At 47.3% G+C, this 27,134-nt stretch overlaps 1 protein-coding gene across 8 annotated transcripts in view; it reads right to left on the bottom strand.

The window, feature by feature from the left end:
- GHR (growth hormone receptor) overlaps positions 1-26,691 on the bottom strand; it is a 203,450-nt gene extending 176,759 nt beyond the window's left edge. The window contains exon 1 of one of the 8 annotated variants that reach the window (XM_065598886.1): positions 26,580-26,691. Coding sequence is in view for 2 of the 8 variants with exons in the window: in XM_024105637.3 (XP_023961405.1) it covers positions 25,668-25,719 (52 nt within the window). In the remaining 6 variants the exon portion in view is untranslated. Of the gene's footprint in view, positions 1-16,529; positions 16,564-25,651; positions 26,472-26,541 lie in introns of those variants that run through there. The other 7 variants (XM_065598884.1, XM_065598885.1, XM_005282209.5 and 4 more) reach the window with 7 other exon arrangements.
- Positions 26,692-27,134: the final 443 nt, after the last annotated feature.

The raw sequence follows: 27,134 nt of genomic DNA, 5'->3' as shown, positions 1-27,134 counted from the left end.
TGATGGCATATTTTTTTTCTTACTTAATTGGCCTCTCAGAGTTGGTAAGACAACTCCCACCTGTTTATGCTCTCTGTATGTGTGTATATATCTCTCTCCTCAATATTTATTCCACTCTGTATGCATCCGAAGAAGTGGGCTGTAGTCCACGAAAGCTTATGCTCTAATAAATTTGTTAGTCTCTAAGGTGCCACAAGTACTCCTGTTCTTTTTGTGGATACAGACTAACACGGCTGCTACTCTGAAAATTGTCCACATGGTATCTTGCATGTCTCCAGGAAGACTTCTTATGTGGATTGGAGCTTTCCAAGATGCATTGTTCCCCAAGTGCTTCCTGATCAGGTACTTAACCTGGCGAATTCCTTCCTAAAGAAGCTGACCAAATGCCTCACAAAGCTTACTTAGAAACCAAGCAAGCATACAGCCCATATTCTTAACCTCAAGTAGAAAATGATATATATGTACAAATAGGATGAATAGATATAGTAGACTGTAACCTTTACGGAGATATGTTACATGGCACAGGCAGCACAAAACATATTCCAGTTATATCATACATACATTTATAAACACCCTCCCATAAAGCCTTATGGGGTACTCTGTCACAACCCCCTACCCCCAAGAGCCTGGAAATACATGCTTTTAAAGATGTATTCATTATAAGCAAACAAACTATTTTCTCAGGTTTCAGTGTAGCAGCCGTGTTAATCTGTATCTGCAAAAAGAACATGAGTACTTGTGGCACTGAGGCAGCCCATCATCTGAAAAATGGTTCAAAAGCGAATCCTGTCAATGGTTTTCATAACCTCTGGAGAGTAGCTTGTTTCAAGGGCACTGGATTGTCATCTTCCCCATGGAGAGCGCATGTGAGGGGCAGAGCTTTCCAAAGCAATTCACCTTCCAGTCTTGCTACGCCCCCGTGACCCCTAACACGCAATAGGCTTCTATCATCACCGGAAACAGACACATTGTTACAATAGCTCAGTGAGAAATCCCAAATATGGAGACCCACTATTTCATTAACAGGACAAATTCTGTTCTCTGAAGCAACTTCCACTGAAATCAATAGGAACAGAAGAGATATATAGCTGCATTAGTACTGGACATCAGCAGAGATCAGTTTTACTTTAAAAAGAAGAACAGGAGTACTTGTGGCACCTTAGAGACTAACAAATTTACTTTAGGTCGACTACATTTTATGTCTGTTCAGTGGCTTCTTAACACCTGCATATCAACATAACGACTGGCACTGTATGAAAGAAACAGCTTAGAGCAATTATCAAATGTATAGGAAAAGCTGTAACACATATATACACAGACATTTGTGCACATGCATATCTTTTTCTCACTTTGAATGAGCTATTCCAGCATTACTTGATCTTAGCAACCCTACACATCAGGTTGTATTCACCGTTCCCTTACAAATCCCTGATTTCAGGCACTTAACTCGGTGATGAAGATTAAAAGCCACTCAAGCCTAGTGTGACAAAGCCGAATGTAGCTAAAACTGGAGGTCTCCGTTACAAAGTATTTTCTTTTACAGTCATTTCAGAAAAGTACAAAAAACACAGCGGATTTTTGCGGAGAGAGTGATTTCAGAAGGCACTTCGCTCTCTAGCAAAAATATATAAAATATTTAAAAGACAAAACATATAGCACAGCCGCACACAACTGTGTTTGTTTTGTATTAGAGTAGAACCTCAGAACTACAAACACCACAGTTACAAACTGACTAGTCAACTACACACCTCATTTGGAACCAGAAGTACACAATCAGGCAGCAGCAGAGACAAAAAGGAAAACAAAAACAAAAAAACCCCACACAAACACAGTACAGTACTCTGTTAAATGTAAACTATTAAAAAATAAAGGGAAAGTTTAAGAAAAAGAATTGACAGCATAAGGAAACTGTTTCTGTGCTTGTTTCATTTAAATTAAGATGGTTAAAAACAGCATTGTCCTTCTGCATAGTAAAATTTCAAAGCTGTATTAAGTCAATGATTAGTTGTAAACTTTTGAAAGAACCACCATAACATTTTGTTCAGTTACAAAAAACCTCCATTCCCGAGGTGTTTGTAACTCAAGGTTCTACTGTATATTGTAATCTATTCTACTGTGCCAATACACGTCTATAGACTGCCAGTCCTCCAGGGCAGAGATCTTGTTATTTGTTTGGCACAGTTTACCAATTACAAGTTATACTTATGGTACTATGTGAGCCATAAGTAATATGGAACCTGGGGCCAGATTTTCCGTTTCAATTTGCTAGACAAATCTAATAATCTGTTTAGCGCAGTGAAGATCAGGAGAGTTTTGCACTTAACCAAGTAGATAGCCATATGTGGATTTAGCTGCATAAACTTTGAGTAACCAACGTTTCAAAATGTTGGCTACTATAGGGGTATACTATTTCTCCAAAGGTTGAACTTCCCTTAGCAATGCAAGGGCTGTAGGAGACACTCAGCGTAGTATTTCTGCCTGACTTTGGGCAACTCAATCGCTCTGTGTCTCAGGTTATACCACTGCCCTACCTCACAGGGGAAGAGTTAAGGACACATACATTAAAGATATTGAGGTGCTCAAATACTAGAGTAATGGGGGCCATACAAGTACCTAAAATAACGAAGACATATCGTAGCCACCATGATTCCATTGTGCAAGTGGCTGTATATGAAGAAGTATTTGGTGGAAACAGACTTCATGCTGGTTCATCACTGGCAGGCAGGAAGAAAGGAGTGTGGCATGGCCAACAGGTTGCCATGGGTCAGTGGTGCCGTAACCCATCCACTTTTCGCCGGGGTGGACCCTGCCCCCTTCCCCTCCTTTTCCCCCTGAGCCGCACCCCCTGGCCAGGCCAACATGGAGCCCAGGCAGTTGTGGAAGCCCAGTGGATCCTCCACTTGCCCGGGATGCGGGGAGGCTGAGAACAGCCCCCGGCCTGTGTCCCCGCCCAGCCATGGGCAGGTGGAGGTAGAGGGTCCATGACTCTGTGCTGGCTCCCTACGACACAACTCTGGCTGGCGGGGTGGGGGGAGGGAGAGGGGGCATGCCTTGGCGCCACAGCCCGGCCATGATAAGTGCTGCACAGGCAGCTGTGGGAGCCGGGGCAGACCCTCCACCTGTTCACAGTGCAGGGGCCCGCTGAGAACAGCCTCCAACCTATGTCCCTGCCCCCCTGGCCTCCTGCCCTCCTGCCCAGGGTAGGTGGAGGGTCCACCCCAGCTCCCCACAGCTGCCATGTGACTCTTATCATGGCCAGGCTTCAGCTCTGAGATCCCCCGCCCACCCCCAGCTGGAGCTAGCTCAGGGAGAGCTGCCCAGGCAGCTGTGAGGAACAGGTTTAGGGTTACCATACGTCCTCTTTTTCCCGGACATGTCCGGCTTTTCGGCAGTCAAACCCCCGTCCGGGGGGAATTGCCAAAAAGCCGAACATGTCCGGGAAAATGGCGGCTCTGTTTAAGAGCCGGGCTGCCTGAACACTACCGGCTTCGGGCAGCCCCGTGCCTCCAGACCCTGCGCTGCCGGAGCCCGGGAGGGGAAGTGCCTGGCTGGGGGCGCAGGGTCTGGAGGCAGGGGGGCTGCCCGAAGCCGGTAGCGCTCGGGCAGCCCGGTTCTTAAACAGAGCCTCCAGCGGCTGGGGCTCTGTGTAACTGACATTGTGTCAGTTACACACAGCCCCGGCGGCTGGAGGCTCCAGCCGCCCCCGCTCTGTTTAAGAGCCGGGCTGCCGGAGCGCTACCGGCTTCGGGCAGCCCCGTGCCTCCAGATCCTGCGCCCCCAGCCGGGCACTTCCCCTCCCGGGCTCCGGCGGCGCAGGGTCTGGAGGCATGGGGGCTGCCCGAAGCTGGTAGCGCTCGGGCAGCCCGGCTCCTAAATAGAGCGGGGGTGGCTGGAGCCTCCAGCCGCCGGGGCTGTGTGTAACTGACACAGTGTCAGTTACACAGAGCCAGCCCCAGCCGCTGGAGGCTCTGTTTAAGAGCCGGGCTGCCCAAGAGCTACTGGCTTCGGGCAGCCCCGTGCCTGGAGACCCTGCGCCGCCGGAGCCCGGGACGGGAAGTGCCCGGCTGGGGGCGCAGGATCTGGAGGCACGGGGGCTGCCCGAAGCCGGTAGCGCTTGGGCAGCCCGGCTCTTAAACAGAGCGGGGGCGGCTGGAGCCTGCAGCCCCCGGGGCTCTGTGTAACTGACCCAGTGTCAGTTACACAGAGCCAAAGAGGAGAAAAGCCTCCAGCCCCCGGGGCTGTGTGTAACTGACACAGTGTCAGTTACACAGAGCCCCAGCCGCTGGAGGCTCTGTTTAAGAACTGGGCTACCTGAGAGCTACCGGCTTCGGGCAGCCCCCTTGCCTCCGGACCCTGCGCCCCCAGCCGGGCACTTCCCCTCCCGGGCTCCGGTGGCGCAGGGTCCGGAGGCACGGGGGCTGCCCGAAGCCGGTAGCGCTGGGGCAGCCCGGCTCTTAGAGCCTAAGAGGAGCAGAGCCTCCAGCTGCGGGGGCTCTGCTCCTCTTCGGCTCTGTGTAACTTATACAGTGTAAGTTACGCAGAGCCGCCGGAGCCCCGGAGGGGAAGTGCCCGGCTGGGGGCACAGGGTCCGGAGGCATAGGGGCTGCCCAAAGCCCGAGCGCTACCGGCTTCACGGTTTGCTGGGCAGCCTCCAGACCCTGCGCCCCCGGCTGGGCGCTTCCCCTCCCAGGCTCCAGCTGCGCTGGGGAAGCGCCGGCTGGGGGCGCAGGGTCTGGGGGCTGCCCGGCAAACCGTGAAGCTGGTAGCACTGGGGCAGCCCTTTCCCCCTGGCTGGGAGTGGGAGGGAGGAGGGGGCGGAGTTAGGGTGGGGGAAGGGGCGGAGTTGGGGCGGGGCTAGGGGTGGGGAAATGGGCGGGGCCATGGCCCGTGGAGGGTCCTCTTTTTTTATTTATGAGATATGGTAACCCTAAACAGGTTCCTTTACCTGCCCTGGATGGGGGGGTGCTGGGGACATGCGCAGGGGGCTACTTTTGCTTCCCCCAGCCCTGCTCCAGTTCCGGCTTGGCCGGGGCCTCTGGGGGGAGAGGAGGGGTGGGAGCAGGGCCTCAGGGGTGGGGCCCTGTAGCGGGGTGACCACCTGCTTCTGCCCTGAAGGGCTCGAAATCAGCCCTGGGAGAGGGCTGCTGCTAGGAAAAGCAGCAAGCCTTGGCTGATTGGGGAACCAGCCACAGATGTGGCCATGCCCCAGCTGGCCCTTATAAGAGGGCAATGGGCCAGGCATAAAGAGAGACTCTCTCTAGATGTGGAGAGGGATGGACCTAGCTGCTAGGAGCTAAGCAGGGTACCGAGACTGGAGCAGGGCTGGGGGAAGGCCAGAGGAGCTGGGGAGCTCCGGCCTAGAAACCCCCCTCCCCCCTCCCCAGCTGCAGGCCTTGTTAAATGCCGGAAAGAGTACTGGGGTTGCAGAGGGGCAGCCCAAGGATAGGCAGAGGCAGCAGGTCCAAACCCCCCTTGCTGGTGATGAGTGGCACTTACACTGCAGTCTGCCCAAGGGAATGGGGGCTAGTGGCAGTAGCCATCGACTGAGGCGAGGTGGGATAGAGGGTGGGGGCTCCCTGGGAACGGGAAAGACCCAGATCTGTGAGGGTACTGCCAGGTGAAAGGGGCACCGGGGTCCAGGAGGGACTCGGGCCCAGCGGCAAGTGAGACACTGGCCTGCAGAGGGCAGTCCAGAGGGTGGAAATGCTAATTCCCTGGACAACCAGCAGGAGGCACCGCAGGGGTGAGTCTCACACTGTTACAGGCCCCCGGCCCCCCCACTTTTGGGAAGGCTCCAGTGCCCCGTCATAGATCCAGTGGCTTAAAAAAAAAAAAAAAAAAAAAAAAAAAAAAAATCTCACATATGGTGTGAATGCAGAACACAGCTTCTATTCCAAACCCAGAGCTGGAGTTATAGCCACAGAAGAGCTACTCCATTTCCTACGACACAACTCTGGCTGGCGGGGTGGGGGGAGGGAGAGGGGGCATGCCTTGGAGCCACAGCCCGGCCATGATAAGTGCTGCACAGGCAGCTGTGGGAGCTGGGGCAGACCCTCCACCTGTGTGGGGGCAGCTTTGAATCTGCCCCCACACCGTTCCCCTGTAATTATGTGTCAGTTGGAGGCAGAGGAACCCTAACAACATTATTGTGACAAGAATACACCTCACTGATTTCAATGGAGTTAACCTATGGTTTCCCAGAAGAGTTAACCGAGGTTTTTTATTTTTCCCAAATGGATTGCAAGGTAGCGGCAACCATCCCAAAGTAATAATATACAAAAGCATAAAGTGTTTCTAGCCTAACAAAGCAACTATTTCCTTTTTAAATAAAATGTGTGTCTGAGCATGAAAAGGAAGTAAATCTTGTGATGTAATCCAGACAGACACATAAGCCTCTACTAGACAACATGATCCCTATTTGCACCTAATTTTAGTCAGCAGTGCTCTGGTGTGCCTAACTGGTGGAGATTTGATCTCTTATTATAATCCCTTGGTTGTTTTCTGTTACAATCTTTTGAAGGTATTTATGTTTGAAAATATGCTAATCAAAATACAGAATTTAAATATAGTCCACTGTGTCACTTTCTGATCATAGCTGTGATTGCATGAAAAATTAGCTTGAGAAATCTGCTCTATGGGAGGGGAGTGGGTTGTAGCATTCTAAACAAACAAAAACACCTGGGTCTTGGCATTCCACAGATAATTGGTGTAAAATGCTGGAAACTGATGAAAGCGTTACTTCTAACTCAGCAATACAGGTTGGATATGCCTTTGCCTTCTGCATTTAACGTTTCTTTAATTCCACTGGCCTCAATGGAGTTATTCCAACCTCACACTGGTGGAAATCAGGAGTCAGGGTTATCGCAGGTAAATCTGACTGTGTGTGTAAAATTTTGCATGCAAATATCACGTTTCTAGACATATGTTAGTAATAGTCTTTATACTCTACAAATGGACAGAATACATAAAAGGCAATTAACATACTGTTTTCCTAATCTTTTGAAAACAACTGGTCTGTTTGGCAACTAAATTTCAGTTACAAAATGTAATCTTGACAAAATGATTACAGACAACAACAGTTTAAGCCTATTACATTTCCAGAGAACAGCAAGTTAAGTCTTATGTTTACACATTTATTTCTCCCAGTATTTTGCCATCCTTGTAGAATTTTAAAATAATTTGGTCTTCAGCTACAATTAAAGAAAGTTTTGTTTTTTTGACAGAGAGCCAAAAAACAACCAAAATGTATTTTCCTGTCTGTAGAACTCCCAAGTATGTGCCAGAACATAATTAGCTATGACAGGCATAAAATGACGACATACAGACTAAAAGCACTCAGGCCTCAATGCTTAATACGTACAAATATGGAATGTTTTTGCACCAAATCTTTTATGCACAATTGGAATTTTTAATTCAAAAATAAGAGAAGCATGGCAAACTACCACAGAGGCAGAGTTCAGATAACTGAGAAGGAAAAAGTTCTCTCCAGTCATGCAAGTTGCCTGCACAGATTACTTTTATTTTATTGTATCTGCTCTGAATGACAGCAGAGATGGAGGGATGTGAGGGTGACAGGATATTCTCCAAGACTCTGGAATTTGCTCACTTCCTTGATCTGTCAGAGCCCCAACTTGTTAGTTTTCTGGAACACACTGAAGAGCTCATCTTTTCTTGAAGGTACATCAGGAGATGGGATTGGGTGGGGAGCGAAACTCAGAGGTGGAGATGGCAGGATGAGCTACATGGCGATGTCTACCGACATGATTGGGTCAAGTGTCTCTACATATTACCTGGAGACTTGGAATTGTAATTCTGATGAGGCAATTTCAATTTTGGATTTTTGGGGAATACCTAGAATTCTGGTTAGGTGCCAGAGATCTCAGAAAAATTATATGAAATCTTCCAATGATCGACACTAGTTTCCTGAACTAGCACTCACTTACGGTCAGATCTTGCAGATGTAAGAGTTTTTCAGGTTCTATTTGCCAACAAGGAACATGGGGAAGTCCTAATAGAAAAAAATCTCTATTTCCAGTCACCGACCATCAGTTGTGTGCACATCCTATGGATGTTTGTCCTAAATGCTGCCAGAGGTACTTTAGTATTCCTTAGCAATAAAGCTGTGAAGAACCTGACATTACTGGTCTGCATACAACACGACAGACCTGCTGCCAACTGGGTCTTACCATAATAGGCAAATTGGACTCCAGTATCGATGATGCATTGTTTCTGCATTGATGACTCTTTTACGCTCCCTAACAGCATCTGTCACTGAGGCAATTAAATATGAGTTAATGGCTTTCTCCCCTTACAGATTTTCACTACCTCCATAGTAACAGTCTGAATGGTGATAAGGTAACTTTACTGGTCTGGCTTGTTACGGAGTTATTCATACCTCCCAAGGATCTTTAATTCATGTTAAACTTTCAATAGATCACACAAGCAGCAAAGAAAAGAGCCATTGTACAGGATGTAATTGGGAAGCTGTTACATTTAGCATGCTACCTTTAAAATGAAAGCAAAATTTGACTGTTGCGGCTATTATTTGGCACTGTATTTATTCTAAGGGCATCTCTACACTACAGACTTAAGTCAGCCTATGTAATTACTCTGGTGGCTGATGTCCACACTACCCCCCTTCTGTCAGTGGTGCGCGTCCTCATCAGGAGCACTTCCGCTGACTGAAGAGGGGCAATGTGGGAAGCTGACAACCCGGGCTCTCAGCTCTGCACAGCACCATGCTGGGAGCCCAGCTGCTCTCCCTCCCGACCCCATTCTTGCCCCCCCTGCTCCCTCCCAGGCTTCTCGACTCCTGAGTGGGGAGTAGCCAGGCTCTAGCTGCACAGCCTTCTTGTCAATTTCACAGCTCCATCATGGAGCCCAGAAATTGACAAGACAGCCAACAGTGTACATAAGTAATGCAGTGTCTACACAGACATTGCATCACCCTAACTACACCAACATAAGCCCTACGCCTCTCGCAGGGCCAGCTCCAGGCACCAGCTGAGCAAGCAGGTGCTTGGGGCAGCACGTCGGGCTCTTTGGCGGCAATTCGGCAGAGGGTCCCTGTCCCTCTTGGAGGGAAGGACCTGCCGACGAAGAAGAAAGTGGCACGGTGGAGCTGCCGCCCATCGCAATCGCAGCTTTTTTTTGCCGCTTGGGGCGGCAAAAACCCTGGAGCCGGCCCTGGCCTCTCGTGGAGGTGGTTATTATGTTGGTGTAGTAGGGCACTTACATTTGGCGGGGCAAGGCTGTAGTGTGTACACTGACGTAATTAGTTCAACGTAAGCTGCCTTATGTCGACTTAACTGTGTAGTGTAGTCCAGGCCTAAGGATGTGCAAAAAGGGAAAGCACACCGGACTCAACTCTACAGTCAATATATCAACATGACTTTTGACCCATAATGCTATTGCCCTCTAGCGAAACAATTATAATTTGAAGACCCTGGACTGCATAACTTTTCCTTCTGCTCTCATCTGGAAGCCAGCACTGTGAACACAATGGGTGAGAGATGCTACAGCAGCAGGCAGCATTTATTGTCCCAGGATGAATGGCCATACCCCAGTGCACAGTTGCCGTCTTACTAGCTGCACGGCAGGAAACACAGATTCATAGATTCTAGGACTGGAAGGGACCTTGAGAGGTCATCGAGTCCAGTCCCCTGCCCGCATGGCAGGACCAAATACTGTCTAGACCATCCCTGATAGACATTTATCTAACCTACTCTTAAATATCTCCAGAGATGGAGATTCCAAAACCTCCCTAGGCAATTTATTCCAGTGTTTAACCACCCTGACAGTTAGGAACTTTTTCCTAATGTCCAACCTAGACCTCCCTTGCTGCAGTTTAAGCCCATTGCTTCTTGTTCTATCCTTAGAGGCTAAGGTGAACAAGTTTTCTCCCTCCTCCTTATGACACCCTTTTAGATACCTGAAAACTGCTATCATGTCCCCTCTCAGTCTTCTCTTTTCCAAACTAAACAAACCCAATTCTTTCAGCCTTCCTTCATAGGTCATGTTCTCAAGACCTTTAATCATTCTTGTTGCTCTTCTCTGGACCCTTTCCAATTTCTCCACATCTTTCTTGAAATGCGGTGCCCAGAACTGGACACAATACTCCAGCTGAGGCCTAACCAGAGCAGAGTAGAGCGGAAGAATGACTTCCCGTGTCTTGCTCACAACACACCTGTTAATACATCCCAGAATCATGTTTGCTTTTTTTTGCAACAGCATCACACTGTTGACTCATATTTAGCTTGTGGTCCACTATAACCTCTAGTTCCCTTTCTGCCGTACTCCTTCCTAGACAGTCTCTTCCCATTCTGTATGTGTGAAACTGATTTTTCCTTCCTAAGTGGAGCACTTTGCATTTGTCTTTGTTAAACTTCATCCTGTTTACCTCAAACCATTTCTCCAATTTGTCCAGATCATTTTGAATTATGACCCTGTCCTCCAAAGCAGTTGCAATCCCTCCCAGTTTGGTATCATCTGCAAACTTAATAAGCGTACTTTCTATGCCAATATCTAAGTCGTTAATGAAGATATTGAATAGAGCCGGTCCCAAAACAGACCCCTGCGGAACCCCACTCGTTATGCCTTTCCAGCAGGATTGGGACCCATTAATAACAACTCTCTGAGTACGGTTATCCAGCCAGTTATGCACCCACCTTATAGTAGCCTCATCTAAATTGTATTTGCCTAGTTTATTGATAAGAATATCATGCAAGACCGTATCAAATGCCTTACTAAAATCTAGGTATACCACATCCACAGCTTCTCCCTTATCCACAAGACTCGTTATCCTATCGAAGAAAGCTATCAGATTGGTTTGACATGATTTGTTCTTTACAAATCCATGCTGGCTGTTCCCGATCACCTTACCACCTTCCAAGTGTTTGCAGAGGATTTCCTTAATTACTTGCTCCATTATCTTCCCTGACACAGAAGTTAAACTAACTGGTCTGTAGTTTCCTGGGTTGTTTTTATTTCCCTTTTTATAGATGGGCACTATATTTGCCCTTTTCCAGTCTTCTGGAATCTCTCCCATCTCCCATGATTTTCCAAAGATAATATACCTATTCTGCAGTCATAGCCAGGCTGCTGGTGACAGATACTTAGAAGGTATCGAGCTCCTAGCCACCACAGGCAGAATGCTTTCAGAGATTGCCACCTGGGAAAAATAAACTGTACCATTCCCTCCCCTTCCTCAGCACCCATAACATTATTATGGCTGTAAAAGCCAGAGTCAAGCCCAAATGTGAGAAATAAGAGCGTACTATATTCTAGCAGCTACTATGCTAAGAAGCCCTGAGAATGCTCTGTTCTTTAATAACTCTTCATACGCACTACAGTGCACTCAAAGCCTTGATCATGCCATAATGCAATCTCACTGAAAGTAACTAAGCAATTGTAGAAAATTAAACTCCCCTGAAAATTCAACTCCCCAAAGGTGGTGGCTGTCCTCTTATAGTCCCCATTTTGTCTGCCTTCTATCAACTCCAGATGGTTCACATCCCTTTAAGGTGCTTTGTGACTGTTTTGGATCTTTACTTCCCAGCTTCTACATGCTAGACGATATTGATGATCTAAGACTAAACAACACTGTTCAGGACCTCCAGATTCCCAGATAATTGTTTCTAACAGTCCCCATGGCACATCCCCATTGCCCTTCTTCTTTTCTGACTGTTAAATCCATCACTACAAAATGGCTGTCTTCTACAAACTAGCACAGCCAATAATGAGAAAAAAAGAAAAGTGTTATGTAAAACATTCAGGTTGGAACAAATAATAAAAATGCCTAGCCCTGACATCGTAGATCTCAAAAGGCTTTACAAAGGAGGTTGGTATCATTATTCCAGTTTTACAGATGGGGAAAACGAGGTACAGGAAGATGAAGTGACTTGCTCGGGGTCATCCAGCAGGCCAGCAGCAGAGCTGGAAATGGAACCCAGGTCTCCTGAATCCCTGTCCAGATAATGGTTAGAGCCAGAAAATCCAAAGCCACCAACTGAAAGTACATCCTTTGCTCATATCAATGTAAAACACAACAGCATAGGAACAAGCCCATGCAAAAAAGCAAAAGGCCAATTTCTCAATCTCGAGGACAGCAAGGACTGAGAGGGTTCTGAAGGCTTTATCCTATGGCCACTGGGAAGGAAGGAGGAAGAAATGTACAGCTAGCTACTCTTTTGGTTGATCAGGACCAGCATAGATGGACTCTGCAGTGAGTCCCATGTAGCCCTCAGTTAAAAAAACCACTACCATAAATGAAAGGCGGTAGGAGAAAGGAAAATGCAATTTACCACAAAGCCAAATCTGGGAGGGGGCTGGAAAGGTCAGTGCCCAACCTGTCTGTGAGCAAATATTTACACTGTGGGAGATGTGAAGAAGTCTGTGTTGCTCATCTAGGAAACTCATACCCTTCTACCTTAATCCCTGCTCTGCGCAACCCCCAAAATGGACACGTCCTGTGTAGCCGCAAGCCCCATTTGAGAGCTTTGCAGCTGCAACACAACGCCATCCAAGATCGCCTGGCCAGAGCCATCCCGCCACACGTGGGGGAAGGTTGCTATAAATGCCGCCATCCCTGGAACTGACAGCCAACTGCAACCAGACTTCGTCATCACCAAGGACCAGAAGAAGATCATCATGGTGGATGCCACAGTGCCCTTCAAGAACAGGACCCCAGCCTTCCATGATGCCCAAGCTCAAAAGGTAAAGAAATATGCCCCTCTGGCTAAAATCTTGAGAGTTAAGGGTTACCAGGTTCAGACACACACACTGATCGTCGTAGCCTTCAGCCCACGGGACCCCAGTAACGAGCGAGTGCTGAGAGAATGCGGAATTGATCAACGCTATGCTCGGCTGATGCGGCAACTTATGGTGTCGGATGCCATCAGGTGGTCGAGGGACATCTACATAGAACACATCACTGGACATCAGCAATATCAGGAGGGATGAGCTTGAGTGCCGATGAGAAGCACAGTCAGGAAAGTAACTAAAATACTTCCCTCAAGGATTGTATTTTCTAAATGGACAACCTACCCTAAATTCTCAATTACTGAGGGACAATCTTCACTTGTTGATATATTTTGCTTTCCACAACCAAATCTCTGTACAACTTTTCATGATTGATGTACCCAAGTATTCGGATTCTAATATCTAACCTGTATTGTTAAATCTATTCACCTAAATTTGGATTACTGCTGATTATATATCACATGACTTTTAAAACCAAACTTCGTATTTGTGGATAATCGAAGCACTATATCCAGATGTACAGACACTCTTTTCTCAACCTATGTATTATATAATTTTTTTTAAACATTAGCTTTAATAAAATGTTTATATCCTGCACGTAAATACCTTGCAATGCCGGCTACAAAAGTGCCATGCAAACACCTGTTATCACTTTCTGGTGACATTATAAATAAGAAGCAGGCAGCAATATCTCCCATAAATGTAAATAAACTTTCTTGTCTTAGCAATTGGCTGAACAAGAAGTAGGACTGAGTGGACTTGTAGGCTCTAAAGTTTTTAATTGTTTTATTTTTGAGTACAGTTATGTAACAAAAAGAGCTATATTTGTAAGTTACTTTCACAATAATGAGATTGCATTACAGTACTTGTATGAGGTGAATTGAAAAATATTTCATTTATCATTTTTACAGCGCAAATATTTGTAATAAAAATAATATAAAGCAAGCACTGTATACTTTGTATTCTGTTGTAATAGAAATCAATATATTTGAAAATATAGAAAAACATCCAAAATATTTAATAAATTTCAATTGGTATTCTATTATTTAACAGTGCTATTAATCGCGATTAATTTTTTGAGTTAATCATGTGAGTTAACTGTGATTAATCGCCAGCCCTACTTTGAACACAAATTCAGAAAGATTTTGGCCAAATTGCTGATAATTTGCTTTGGACAAATAGCTTTTAATATAACTGCTCAAAGATTCGTGGTCAGAAGATAACAGCAGCCCTTCCCTGAAGAACGGACATAAATTGCCCTCTTCTTTTTCATGGCCAGTACTGATGTTCATGCAGCACAAGTCATGGAAGCGGAGGGGATTATGAGGATACTCTGCTCCCTTCCATTCTATTTCTTCATCCCTTCCCATGGTCAGCCCATGTCAACTTCCCATAAGTAAATCAATCCTCTATGAGCTGGGACTAAGTAGATGAATTTTCAGCCCCAGAGATTGAGAAGCAAAGTTTATACGGGTTGGAGGAGTGAAATAGAACAGAATCAGACTGATAGATAACAATGAAGTCACTACCATGTCTCTATGATATTGCTCACTCAGTGAGGGAGCAAGCATATGATTTTCATGCTGGCTTCCAAGGTGTTTCTGATCAATTAGATCAGAAACAAGATTCTTCTGTCTCATAGGTGTGCTCTCCCGCTTCTCAAACTCTCACCTACACACCCCAGGATTACATTTACTGCATTGCAGTCTCTGCCAAAGAAGGCTCCTTGGCAAATTGCCATTTTTCAAGTAGCAACATATTTAATTTGTTTTAATAAGCTCAGAGATGTAAATAACTAGTAAGAATCCTTCTTCCGTATCAGAGAAAGAAAACAGTAAGTCAATAGACGTGACCGACACTAAAACTTTACACACTTTATATGAAGAGATAAAAATAAAAGCTGTATCACAACTAAATAAGTGATGCAGACATACCTATTTTCAGTTCTCAGTGCCCCATTAGGGGTTGCTGAACTGAGTGACTATTACACAGCAGTGCAATCAATGTGCCATCTGGAAATCACAGCAATAGAAACTTCTAGTAAAACAGAAATTCTACCTCACCAAGAACATTTCAGGAACTACAAGTCCATGTGAATCTGGTTCTGGTTATCGTATGAAAACCTTTGTAAAATTACATATCAGAGGTGCAATTCAGGATCCTGTTATTCCAGAAGTTATATTGTTTGTCCACTTGTATTATACATGCTGTGTAGTTGGTGTTGGAAAATGAGGGAATCCCTGTCCTGAGGAATTTAGAAATTTAAAAGTACCTGATCCTAAGCCTGATGAAGTCTATTGACTGCAATAGGTTTTGGAGAGAGACAGAAGTAAGACAATGTGCTGGATGGGAGACCTTGTTTGCCTCATCTCATGCCCTCCCCCCCTCCCAACTCAATCAGGAAGCCAGAGAAAAAAAGCCAAGGTTTTGAGGTTCACACTATTACTACCTTGTTGTATTTAAAGAGCTAAGATTCAAATCCCCTTCACCAACCTGCAAAGTAAAAGGTCACAGAATCAAGAAAAGCGACCTTTCTCTAAACCTATCCTGCAAGGTCTGGAGCACCATCCTGTCCCGATGGAGTTGAGGGTGCTTGAGAACTTTTAGGATGAACCATATAGCCCTGATCCAAATCTCAATGAAGTGAACCGAAACTTTGGATCAGGCCCTATATGAATAATCAAATTCATGCCAATCTGATCACTATTAGTATTGCTGATGTATTACCATACCTAAATCACATGGAAGATGTGATTTGATATCCCACATGGAACATGCTATCTAAATGCTAACTATTATCATGTTGCAGCTGATGCATGGACTTCTCTTTTTGAAGCTACCATTCTCACTATGCATACAATGCATTCCCACCCCTCCCAATGGTTTACTCCGCAGAATTACTGGGCACATGCCAGTCTGCACTTCACACTTTTAATGTTGTTTCTCCCTCTAGCCTAGACTTTATTGAACTGATCCCATTTCAGGAGAGACCATAACTCAGTGCCTTACCCAGAGTGTGGAAGTCCCGGGGATAGTTCCAGCCCCCCCCACCCCCGCCTCTCCCCCAATCTGCCTCAGGCCCCACCCTCTGGCCAGGTCATAGGTCAGAAGCCAGAACCAGAGGTGTGGGGCAGCTGCACCTCTGCCTGGTGCAGGTACCATGGAGCAGGCAGCTGTGGCTTTCCCCTTTCTGCTGCTGGTGCCCAGCCTTGCGGCAGCTCCTCAGCTTACAGCCCCTTTGAAGAGCTGCCTGGGCAGGGTGACCCAGCTCCAGGGCAGCAGAGCCCTCGGGGAGCAAGGGGAGCTCTCCTGGCACACAGCCCCCCAGCTGGCCTGCTGAGGTGAGTCAGGGAGTGGAGGTGGCACTCCTTCCCTGGACCCCGCTGTGCAGAGCTGGCTCACGCCCTTACAGCCTTCATACCCCCAAAATCAAAGTAAAACTACACCTGTGCCCAAGGGCTCTCCCCTGCCCCTGCTGGGCCTTGGAGGTTTTTATAGCATGTTGGGGGGGGGGGCGCGCTCAGAAAGAAAAAGATTGAGAAACCCAGATATAACTGACAGCTCAAGGAACTTGGTGGTAGGCTTTAGAACTGAAATTATCCTTTGTCCACAGTCTGTCATTAGTATTACCTATGAGGGGTTGTTTTCTTTTAACTACTTGCATTTATTTATAAGCATCTACCTACTACACTAGGTGATGAACAATAATTACATAAACATTTAGTAAACTCCACAGGCCAAATCAGCTGTGAAAAAAGTATCCAACTCACCACATCTCACTCCTCTCATATTTTCCTTATCCAACAGCCTCCTCCCCCAGAAAGACTAGAGAAGCTCTGAGGGGGTCCTGCAGGTAACCAAACCAGGCTCTATTAGATACATGCATGAGTGGAAAGGGAGATAAATGTATTGTAGAGTTGAGAATCCCACAGAGTATGCACTCCCACCAGTCCCCTCTCTTCTATTAGTTCATGCATCTCAGTTTACATCTGCTGCAGCGTCATGCAAGGTGACAAGTAGTCTCACATGTACTCAAGACCTGAATAACTTAGGTTTTTACAGGCCAAAAATCAATATCCTGAACTTCACCCCGAAACCAAGCTGGCAGCCACTGCAGATCAAGAAGCACAGGTATAACATGTTCCTTGAGCGAGCACAGTTTACTAAGCCTTCAGCACCAGCTTCAAGTCAAATTTCCAAATCATCTGAAGGTGTAGAGCTCATTGCAGCAAGCCAATCTTGAGGAGACAAGCATGAATCACTGTGGTGAGGTGTGCATCCAAAAGAGGAAAGGACAGATGTTTTGCCAGCTGCAGCCCGTAACACAGGAACTTGGCTGCTACATGAACATCCAAAAGCAGCTGGGGAATTAAGCAAAATATCCAGGGTTCCAAATAGCGGTAAAAACTACCAGGCACAATCCTTTAATTGAGATAACGGATATCTCCTCTGGTTCCATTCCCCAGCCTGTAAATATCTTCTCAGCTTTATCTGGATCAAGCTTTGGTCAGTTAGCTTTCATCCAGCCCCCAAACTCCATTAAGTACTGGGCAAGTTGTTCAACTGCACTAGCCAGGTTGTATGAGGTGGAGGTAGACCATGGATGGAATAGAAACCAGAACAGCTACATTCTGGCCAACAGGCAGTAGACCCATGTGTGCCTGGCTCTATTTGTAGATTAGTGATGATAAATACTAGCAGTCCACTGGACTATGAAACCAGTCCATACGGGCTCAAGCAAGCACACAGTTCTGTACCTATGGCACAGTTTTCAAAGCTAACTTCAGATCTGATTCCTTTTCTAGATTAAAAACAAAATTAGGCTGAACAAGTGAAATTTCTTTAAAAAAAGGAAATAATAGAAATGTAGGACTGGAAGGGACCTTGATAGGTTATCTATTCCAGTCCCCAGAACAGAGGCAGAATTAAGTAGTATTATCTACACCAGGGGTCGGCAACCTCTGGCACACGGCTTGCCAGGGTAAGCACCCTGGTGGGCCGGGCCAGTTTGTTTACACATCCGGGCAGAGTTCCTCTGGGCAGCGCCCGCTGGCTCCCTTGACACCTTTGAGGAGCAGTGGGCGCTGTCCAGGGTTCTCTGCTCAGTGTCCCTGTCAGATTCGTTTAGCCCTGTGATCTCACTCCCATTCCTGTTATCTCATTAGTTGCCCCCCGCAATTATTTGGTATCACGGACCTGTGGATCCTCCCTTTAGGCTGGGGAGGTCCTTTAGCAGTGGGAGGGCTCTGCCCGCCCACTTCCTGGATACCAACAGGACTACTCTGCTGTACCCACCTGGCCTGGGTCTATCGCAATAGGTACTATATATAGGTACTATATTTGCCCTTGTCCAGTCCTCTGGGATGTCTCTGGTCCTCCTCCAGGTGTTGCAACCTGGTGCCTGGGGCCACACCATCACTCAGGTTGGCCCAAGCTGACCATCCATCATGATGAAGGGGTGGACAGGCCAAATTTGAGTGAATGGTGCTACAATTCCATGTGCCAGGTCGTAACACCTGGACCAGGGAGCCAGGCCCAGCCCTGCAGGACACAGAAGCTACAACTGCAAGGTAAGTGTGGGGTAGGCTCACTCTCTGACCCTCCCTCAGGGCCTCCCATCTGAACCAGGCCAGTGAGTTAACCCACATAGAGCCTTCCAGCACAGAAGTAATAGATAAACAGAGAACTCCCGGTATCTGACATTTTCACCAGCATGACAAGCCTACAGACCTGCTCATGAGTATTGTTAAGCCTTTCTGAAGTTTATATTGTTTTCTAAGATATTTAACAAAAATAAAGTTACTATAAACTACATGTTTTATAGGATTTTTTTTTCCTGTGACTCCTTTTTAAAAGGTCACCTGCTTAAATGTATTTAGCATTTCATACACTGGGACGACAAGATATGGAAAACATCTGTCTCTGTGAAGGGATGGCCTCTCATTTATGTGGCGAGTCCTTTTTTCTTACACTGAACATCAATCTCAAGAATAGGAGGTGTTCTACATTTCATACATCAAAACAATCTGTAAGTATGCAGCCACTGCATTTCAGGATTCATATACAGTAAACAACCTGTGGTAAACAATCTGAGCACAAAGTGTTCCTTCAAGCTCCAATATTAGTCTGTTCCTGCCAAGCTAGGCTGATGCAATACGATACTTTCTGCCTCCAGCACTTTACCAGCAATGGCAGATTCAATGCCCCTTGACCCGCTCTTCCCACACTGCCCCTTATCTTAGGACATCATCCCAATTCTGCTCTGCCAGACCATTCATTACTCTTTCCTCATTCAAATCCTTCCTACACAGTCATCTCATTGGTGATGCCAATAAAAAGAGAGCCAATAAATAAGACCTCTTTTAACTAAAAAGAAACCCAATTGTCTACTGAACCATCATAATGTGTGCATACTTAGCTGGGTCGTATTGTGGTAACCCATTCCCCATCCATTCTATTCTTTGTTATTCCTCACTTATTGCTTTCCACCTAAAGTTAAATTGCAACAATGTCTGTCTAGCAGTGTTTTAGGCATTAGAACATTTACAAATGGTCAGAGTAAAACTGCCCTTCCTAAGTACAGAGAATTCCTCACATATATTCTGTCCATTAAAATCTGGCATTTGAAATAACATATGCAACACTCCAAATGCTGAAACTTGACTCTCTGATTGATATTCTAAGTGTGACATAAGCATTCATATAAATCAACTAATAACTTCTGCAGCAATAAACAGCCTCATGAGCAACTTGACAGAAGTAAGGGTCACATCTAATTAGTATATATGTGTGACACTGCACTCCATCCATATTCTTCACAGTGATGTTACGAGTATGGCATAACTATGATGTATTTTATGCAAGATAAGCCATGTGAGATGTCATTGGAAAAGTTATGATTTGCTGAATATGATTATCCTATTTGAATGCATGTATCTGAAGTTATGAATATTGACTATATATATCTGTATTTCAAATGTAGTTACACGTGGGTAACACCCACTAGACGAGATGCTTTCAGTCTAGATCAGTGTTCTTCATTGCAAGGCCCGCAAGCCCGTGGCGGCTCCCATCAACCTTAAGTGCGGCTCGCTAAATTCCCTCTAAGCTGCACAGTAGGCTATAAATAGCGGTGCAGCAGCTCTAAAGGGCCACACAGCAGGGACCTGGAAAGGAGGGAGGTAGGGGGTGAGTGAGAATTGGGAAGGGGAGCAAGTTGTGGCTTGCAGAGCTACTGCGGGCCTCTCCCCTAGCCCTGGAGCTCCCTGCTGCTGGCAGGGAAGAGACAGGGGGGCCCCTTCCCCCTGAGCTCCATGCTGCCTGCCAGCAGGGGGGGACTGGGGGGACGAGTCCTCTGGCCCCAGCCCTGGGGCAGCCTGCCTGCACCCCAAACTCCTTATCTCCAGCCCTACCCCAAAGCCCTCACTCCCAGCCAGAGGCCCCTCCCCCCGCATCCCAACCCTCTGCCGCAGCCCTGAGCCCCTCAGCTCCAGCGAGGGAGGTGAAAAGAAAACAGAGGAACAAATTGACCAACAAATATTTGGACTGCCTTACTAGAATTGCGATGACAGATTACAAATACTGCATGAACAAAGTCAAGGAGGAACAGGCACACTTTCGCTCACCCAGTTTTTAAAGTAAGTTTTGCATTATTCTGCTCTGAAAAAGTTTATTTGCATAGGTGCCTTTTTAATTCCATATATTCTCCTGGTTATTTTATAAAAGGAGTATTGTTTTATTGTACAAGTAGACTTTGTTTTAGTTACACGAGTGGCTCTGTAACCTTACATCGTTAAGGAGCAGTAAGCAATGTGTTAATTTAGTAGTTGATGTGGCTCTCATATTGAAGGTTTTTTGCCAAAGTGGCCCCCACTTCAAAAATAGTGAAGAGCACTGGTCTAGATAGTGGGTGGGGAAGGGTCTATTCAGGACAATGAGTCATTAGGGAAAACAATAGGCCTTAGGAGAAGCTTATCTCCCACCTCGAGAGCCTTCCTGAGAACACTACAGACAGCCTTGAGTAATGGCTGCTATGACTCTACAACAACATGTGATGAGACCAGATGTCTCTGGACTCCATCTTGGGATGTCAGTATTTTTCCATGGTCTGGTCTGGGAACCAAGCTTTGGGAACAAAGGGTTCCCACCATATGCAAAAGCTATATAAAGCAGGAAGTGACATCATCTGGTGTTCTTCACTCCCCACACAAGACTCCTGAAAACACCCAAGGAACGAAAACTGAACTAGGGGAAGTGCTGGACCCAGGCTAAAGGGATTTCTACCTGTGAATGAAACACCTGGGGATTCCAAGTTGTAAAGCAAGTGCAGCTGACCCCTTAAGAATCTGCAGTCTGCTTGTATCATCTCTTAGGGTGAAAATCTGTTATTCATATCCAATCTATTTAGTAAATTAAGCTGAGTTTGTGTTTTTTGTTTATTTGCTAGGTAATTGGCTTTGCTCTGTTTGCTATCACTTATAATCACTTAAAATCCATATTTTGTAGTTAATAAACTTGCTTTAGCTTTATCTAAACTGGTGAGTTGGAGTGAAGTGTGTGGGAATTATAACTCAGGGGCAAAAGCTGTTGCATATTCCTCTCCACATTGAGGGACGGGGCAAATTTTATGAGCTTGGGCTGCACAGTTTCCTGTGCAGCCCAAGACTGTATAATTTTGGGTCTATACTCTCGGGGGGAGGGTGCCTGAGGAGTTGGGAGTTGCCCTAGCTGTAGCCTTCCTATGCAGGGACTGGTCAGAGAGTCTGCCTGTAACTGCATCTGGGTGTCCCCCTACCTGGTGAAAGTACAGGCTAGAGGGCTTTGCAGCTTGTCAAAACAGTACAATGTGAGAGGAACCCCAGACTGGTGGGTCAGGGAGCTCAGTGGTACCTCAGTTCAAGGTGGCACCCCAGGAGGAACCACTCACAATAAGTTTACATAAAATTAAGCACAGTCCTAATAAAATGAACTTGGAAGCAAAAACCTTACAAATCCAATATCCCCAAGATCTGTGCTAACAAGAGAACACTTTTTAAGTCTCCAGACCACTGGCTGGGAGGGCTCTCATCCCACCCCTGGCTGTTTGAAGAGGGGTCTGTTTGTTCTGTTCTCCCTTTATTCCATCCTGCTTCCCCCACACTCTAAGGGTAAGATTTTGCCCTGCCCTGTTGAAATCAGTGGAGCTAACTGCAGAGTAAAGTGCTACTCCACAAGAGTATGGGAGCATAATCTGCCCCATGTGAACATTTCTGTTCTCCACACCTCAGTGGGGTCCAGGGGGCTTAGGCTGCTGGCAGCTCCAGATCCACCCTGGAGGAAGAAGATTTATTAGTGGAAACTTCTTTTGCCTCCCCACAGTGGTAAGGGACCCAATGGTTCACTTGCAGTTATGAACACTACTTTTGTTCGTGTGTGTAAGATCAGACTCTTAGACTGTAACAGCAAAACTCCACATATGGTGATACCAACTGATGCTGTTGTACATCATTAAAACAAAAATATTAGTAGGATTTTCAAATGTTATGGACAGAATTATAACAGTACTGAAGATAATGGGACAAGAGTAAAACACTATGCATGATAGTAATTAGGGGATTTGCAAGGTGCCTATCACTAGCAGTTACTTCTAAAAGTTTACCACTATGGATAAATTGATAATTCCAGCTCAAATGGAAAAAACAAAACAAAACAAAAAACACACTTGTGACTCACTTGAATAGACCAACATTTGTCTGCACTTTCTACAGCAGACTTCCCAGGGAAACCCATTAAAAAGCGGAAAAGACAACTAACTGCCTTGTTTGCACACCCTTTATAATTAAAATGTACCAGCATAATATATTAACTAACATGTTGCAATTCTTGGCATGCAAGGCTGAGATAATGTGGAGGAGATGAGAGATAGAACATTCCTATTTAAATAGTGGGTTTTTTAAAGCTCGATTGGAGAGCTTTCAATAAACATTCATGTAGTTCAATGAGATTCAACAAGCCATTTTAATTCCAATCCCCTTTATCCCTCCCCCCATATTTTAAATAGTGTCATTTAAATCAGCATCCTTGTCTCAAACAAATCTTTTCAATATCTCATCACAAATTTATTCTCATTAGGTCTATGTCCAAAAGTGTTTTCAGCTTTGATGTGAGTGGACATGTAAACACCTTTTTAAAATTCAAGTTAAACTTCCATCATTTTGGCAAATGTTCTCAATGATCTTATTAAATGTTTGCTGGCAGGCTGACAGGAGGATTTGTTAAGCACTAGCCACATTCTGCTTTCACTTACACCAGTGTAAAAGAGTTTGGCTTCAATGAAGTTATTTCAGTTATTTACACTGGAATAACAGAGCAGAAATGTGATCCAGGGTGTCTTTATAGGGCTGCGCCTTGCAGTTATGGCAGGAGCCAACTGCAACTGTGGTTGAATATATTAAACATACTGAGTTAAGATATTTACCATGACTATCCAAGAAGTAACCACCTATGATAAACATCTGCTAGTTTAAAGCAACAGAGGGTCTGAGTCAGTCTCCAGCAAAAATCAGTTAAATCTTGGCACTCAGGATTTTCTTGTGTGTGAACGCCAACTACTCTAGCAGTTATTCCATTTTCCTTAATATGGTTGGCTCCAAAACTTCCATTTGTGGAATTTGTTTTAAAAAGACTTCTTTCAATTTTGTTTCACATGCAGCACTTACAGTAAATACAAAATACAAACACTTTATTTTTATGCCCTCCATGGAAAGCAGAGCACTGATTGCACACTAGCCTCAGTTTGATTATAGCCTACAAGAAAGAAACACTACTGATCAAACACTGCTTTGCAGATACACACAAGATACAGCCAAATCTGATGAGAAGAGCAAATACTGGTGCGATGGCACTCCCTGAAAACTCCTTGCTGTCTTATGGGAACGCTATCCCATAGAAACAAAGAGTGATTTCTCTAAAGAATATGATTTCAAAGTAAAACAGCTCCTACATTTTTCAAGGCCACAGTTTTCCTTTCAATAAAGTTCTCCCATTATCTCCCATCACTGCCCACAAATATTTTTAGAGGGTCACAATGTATTTCATGCCTGTTACTTCAAGCAGCAGCAACACTTCAGCAAAATCTTTGGGGCCTGAATTTATGCCAGCTACTGTAGCTCACTACCGAAGCCCCATGTGACTGCCACAAAGGTGGAGATAGAGAACAGGTTGAGATTTACCAAATGCAGACAGAAACAGGAAGACTGGCAATCTCTGAGTATCAATCCCACCTGGCTATAGCCTGGGTTCTGATTTGTTATAACAAGATAATAAGAGCAATACATATGTTCACAGGAAGAACTGTGTAATAAAGAAACTTGGGGCAGTTGGGAATGGGGGTGGAGGGGGCAGTTAAAGACTGACCAGAACTCCCACCACAGCTGGGCAGTCTAGCCAAGTAGAGGCAACAGTGGGGGATGACTTAGGGTCACATGCCCCTTCCCCCCAAGATTTCTGCCTTCCATTTAGCAACAGCTAAATGCTTGGAGGGGACCCATATGGAGGGGCTGCAGCAGACTCTGTCCCACAGCCCCAGGGCAATGGGAGTGGGCAAGGCATGCTTCTCCCACAGATAGCCAGCATCCAGGAGGCAGCAGCTCTCCCTGGCATCAGCACTCACCATGTCCCCGTGCAGCACAGGGAGGGAGGAAGCAGCAGGGCGGCTGGCTGTAAGCTGAGCCTGCTACCTGGGGCTTATTCTCCTTCCCTGTTGCTGGAGTCCCAGTGCTTCCCACCACCTGCTTTAAAGACCGCCTTGGGGCAAATACCCCAGGCCTGTTCCCAGGGCAGAGGCCGCTCTCCCATTCCTATAGCAGGACCTCTGCTCCCCTGGCACTGCAGTGAGGCTCACCCTGCCTTCCATTTAGCACAGCTTCTATCAGAGGTTTTCAAACCGTGGGGCTCGCCCCCCCCCCTTGGAACACTCAGGCCAATGCCAGGCGGCTCAGGACAGCTCTTGCAGGGCTCAGGGCAGGAGTGCCATCTTCACCCCGACTCACCTCAGGGGCAACTCAGTCTGTCTGGGTTGGGTGGGGGCCACAACCAACAATTGTAAGCTTTAGACCCCGTCTTTGGCTTACAATTGTTGGTTGTACCCTCCCAACCCAGACAGGCTGGGTGGCCGCTGAGGTGAGTCAGGGGGTGGAGGCGATGCCCCCTCCCCTAGCCCTGCCTGGTGCCACTGCCCCAAACGTTCCTCTGCCCCCGCCACTGGGGCACGTCCCCTCTTTGGAAACCTCTGTTGTAGTTCCGGAGGCTATGCTGTGGGGTGGTCACAGAACCTTTAAATTGTGCCCCCCCCAATCAACAGCTACACGATCCCTCTGTAGCCACGCCAAAAAGCGATTCCCCCACCCGGCCAGCCCCCTCCTACGGAGCAAGGGGCCCACCAGCATCGCCTAGGGGCTTGCACTGCACATTGTGCCCACCTGGGACCTGCGCTCCGCACTGACTACAGCTACCACGGCATCCCCGTTAACACGGGCACAAGCCTGGCCAAGGGACAGCGAACCAAACAACCGATAAACCTGTGCCGCGCTAGCGTTCCCACTCGGACACGCACGGCTCGCGTCACCTCCAGTCTGAGCCCGGCCAGCCCCCTGCCCGCCCGCCTTTGGCCCAGGGCTGCCCGCCCCGCGATCAGCAGCACCCCGGCTCCTTCCCCCACGCCGGGCTGATTTGGCTAAACTTTCCTGAGTTTCACACGCCGATAGCGCACCCCCAGGGGCTGCCTGTGCGTGAACGGGGCGAGGGAGAGCGCGGGCACCACGTCGCCAGGCGTTCCGCAGGGCAGCGCGCGCCCGGGCGGGGAGCGGCTCCCCGGACTCAGCAGCAGCCGGCAGCCCGTGGTGCACTCACTCACCAGCGTGCCGCCTCACCTCCTCGCCGCAGGGAGCCCGCTCTGGGGCCAGCGCTCAGCCCGGGGCCCATCGGTACCCGCCCGCGGCGCTCGCTGGCGCGTCCAAACTTCCAGAAGTTCACCGCTAAAAATAGCAGCGCAGCAGCAGGGCCGAGCGTGCCCGCAGCGACCCCTCTGCCCACACCCCCGCTTGCACGGGACGGATCGGATTACACTCGCCGCCCCGCGGAACAACAACCCTGCGGGCGAGCAGGCAGCCCTGCAAAGCCAGCGCCTGAGCGCGCAAAGCAGGGACCGAGCCCAGCTGCCCCGTACCTGACTTCTCCAAGCGAGCTCCCAGCCGTAAGGCGCCAGGGGCGGCTCTCGCTCGCCCGCCACCATGCACGGAGCTCCTGTCCCGGCAGCTGCGCCGCTAATAACGTCCCCCCATCTTGTCCCGGCGCGGGACGCTCACCAGCCGCCTCCTCCTGGCCCCATGGCCGCTGCTGCCGCCTGCGCCCCGCTCGGCTGGCAGCCTCCTGCAGAGGGGCGGCGCGGGAGCGAGAGGGTGGGCCCGGCTGCTTCAAGAGGGACTCATGCCTGGCCGAGCCTAGCGGCTGGCTTCTGGGCCGGGGAAGAGGCTGGGAGATGGCCAAGCGGCTCAGTGCGTTCCCGGGAGCTCTGCTCCCTGCCTAGCCCGTGAGGAGCTGGAGTTAGTGCGTGTCACTTCCCTGGGGCTTGCGGGCTCCGACTAGAGGGAAATATTGGTTAGTGCAGAGCGTTTCCACGGGACTTCACAACAAAGCGAGGCTCTTCGGGCTAGAGCGGAGTCCGGGAGCCCCGCTCTCTAGTGCCCGGGGTTAGCAGCTAGGAGATCGGTTAGCCAGTACATATCCCCCATAGACCTACCGCACCTGGGCTGTGCAAACCACGCCGCTCTTTAGCGCCTCACCTGGGCTCCTCGGCAGGCTGTGCGCGGGGCGGGCTCAGAGCTGCAATTTAAAGGGAAACAGTTAAAATCACTCAGCCAAGTTCAGGGAGGGCGCCTGGGCTAAAGGTGGACGGGAATGAGGATGCATCTGCCACCTCTGGACAGCAGCCCTCCACTCAATGCCGCCTCCCTCTGCTTTCTTCCAGGGACTTTTTCGAGTTGGAGAGGAAGATAAAGCATCCTGTTTATGAGTACGTACTGGACAGGGTGGTTATTCGCATTGTGGGCAATGTTGGCAAATCAGTTCTGCATCCAACATCATTTTATTCCTGTAAAAGTCACTCTTGCATGAGCGTTTTACCATTTTACCAACAATCATTTCAGGAGAATTTTTTAAAAAGTAAAAAGCTTGACTTACAGCCAACTAAATCAGAGTTGATCAAGAAATACAAATTGAAGAATGAAACACACAATACAGGGCTTGATTTAAAACAAAACAAACCTCCTGCACTTTGGGATTGCTAAAACAAGAATACTATAATAAAATTTGGTGTTTTTCATACAATCCTGATCTCA

The sequence above is a fragment of the Chrysemys picta genome, chromosome 6 (genome assembly GCF_011386835.1).
Source record: "Chrysemys picta bellii isolate R12L10 chromosome 6, ASM1138683v2, whole genome shotgun sequence".
In the NCBI taxonomy this organism is placed as follows: domain Eukaryota; kingdom Metazoa; phylum Chordata; order Testudines; family Emydidae; genus Chrysemys; species Chrysemys picta.
Note: the sequence above shows the minus strand (reverse complement) of the source record. Positions and strands in the feature narration are given on the sequence as shown.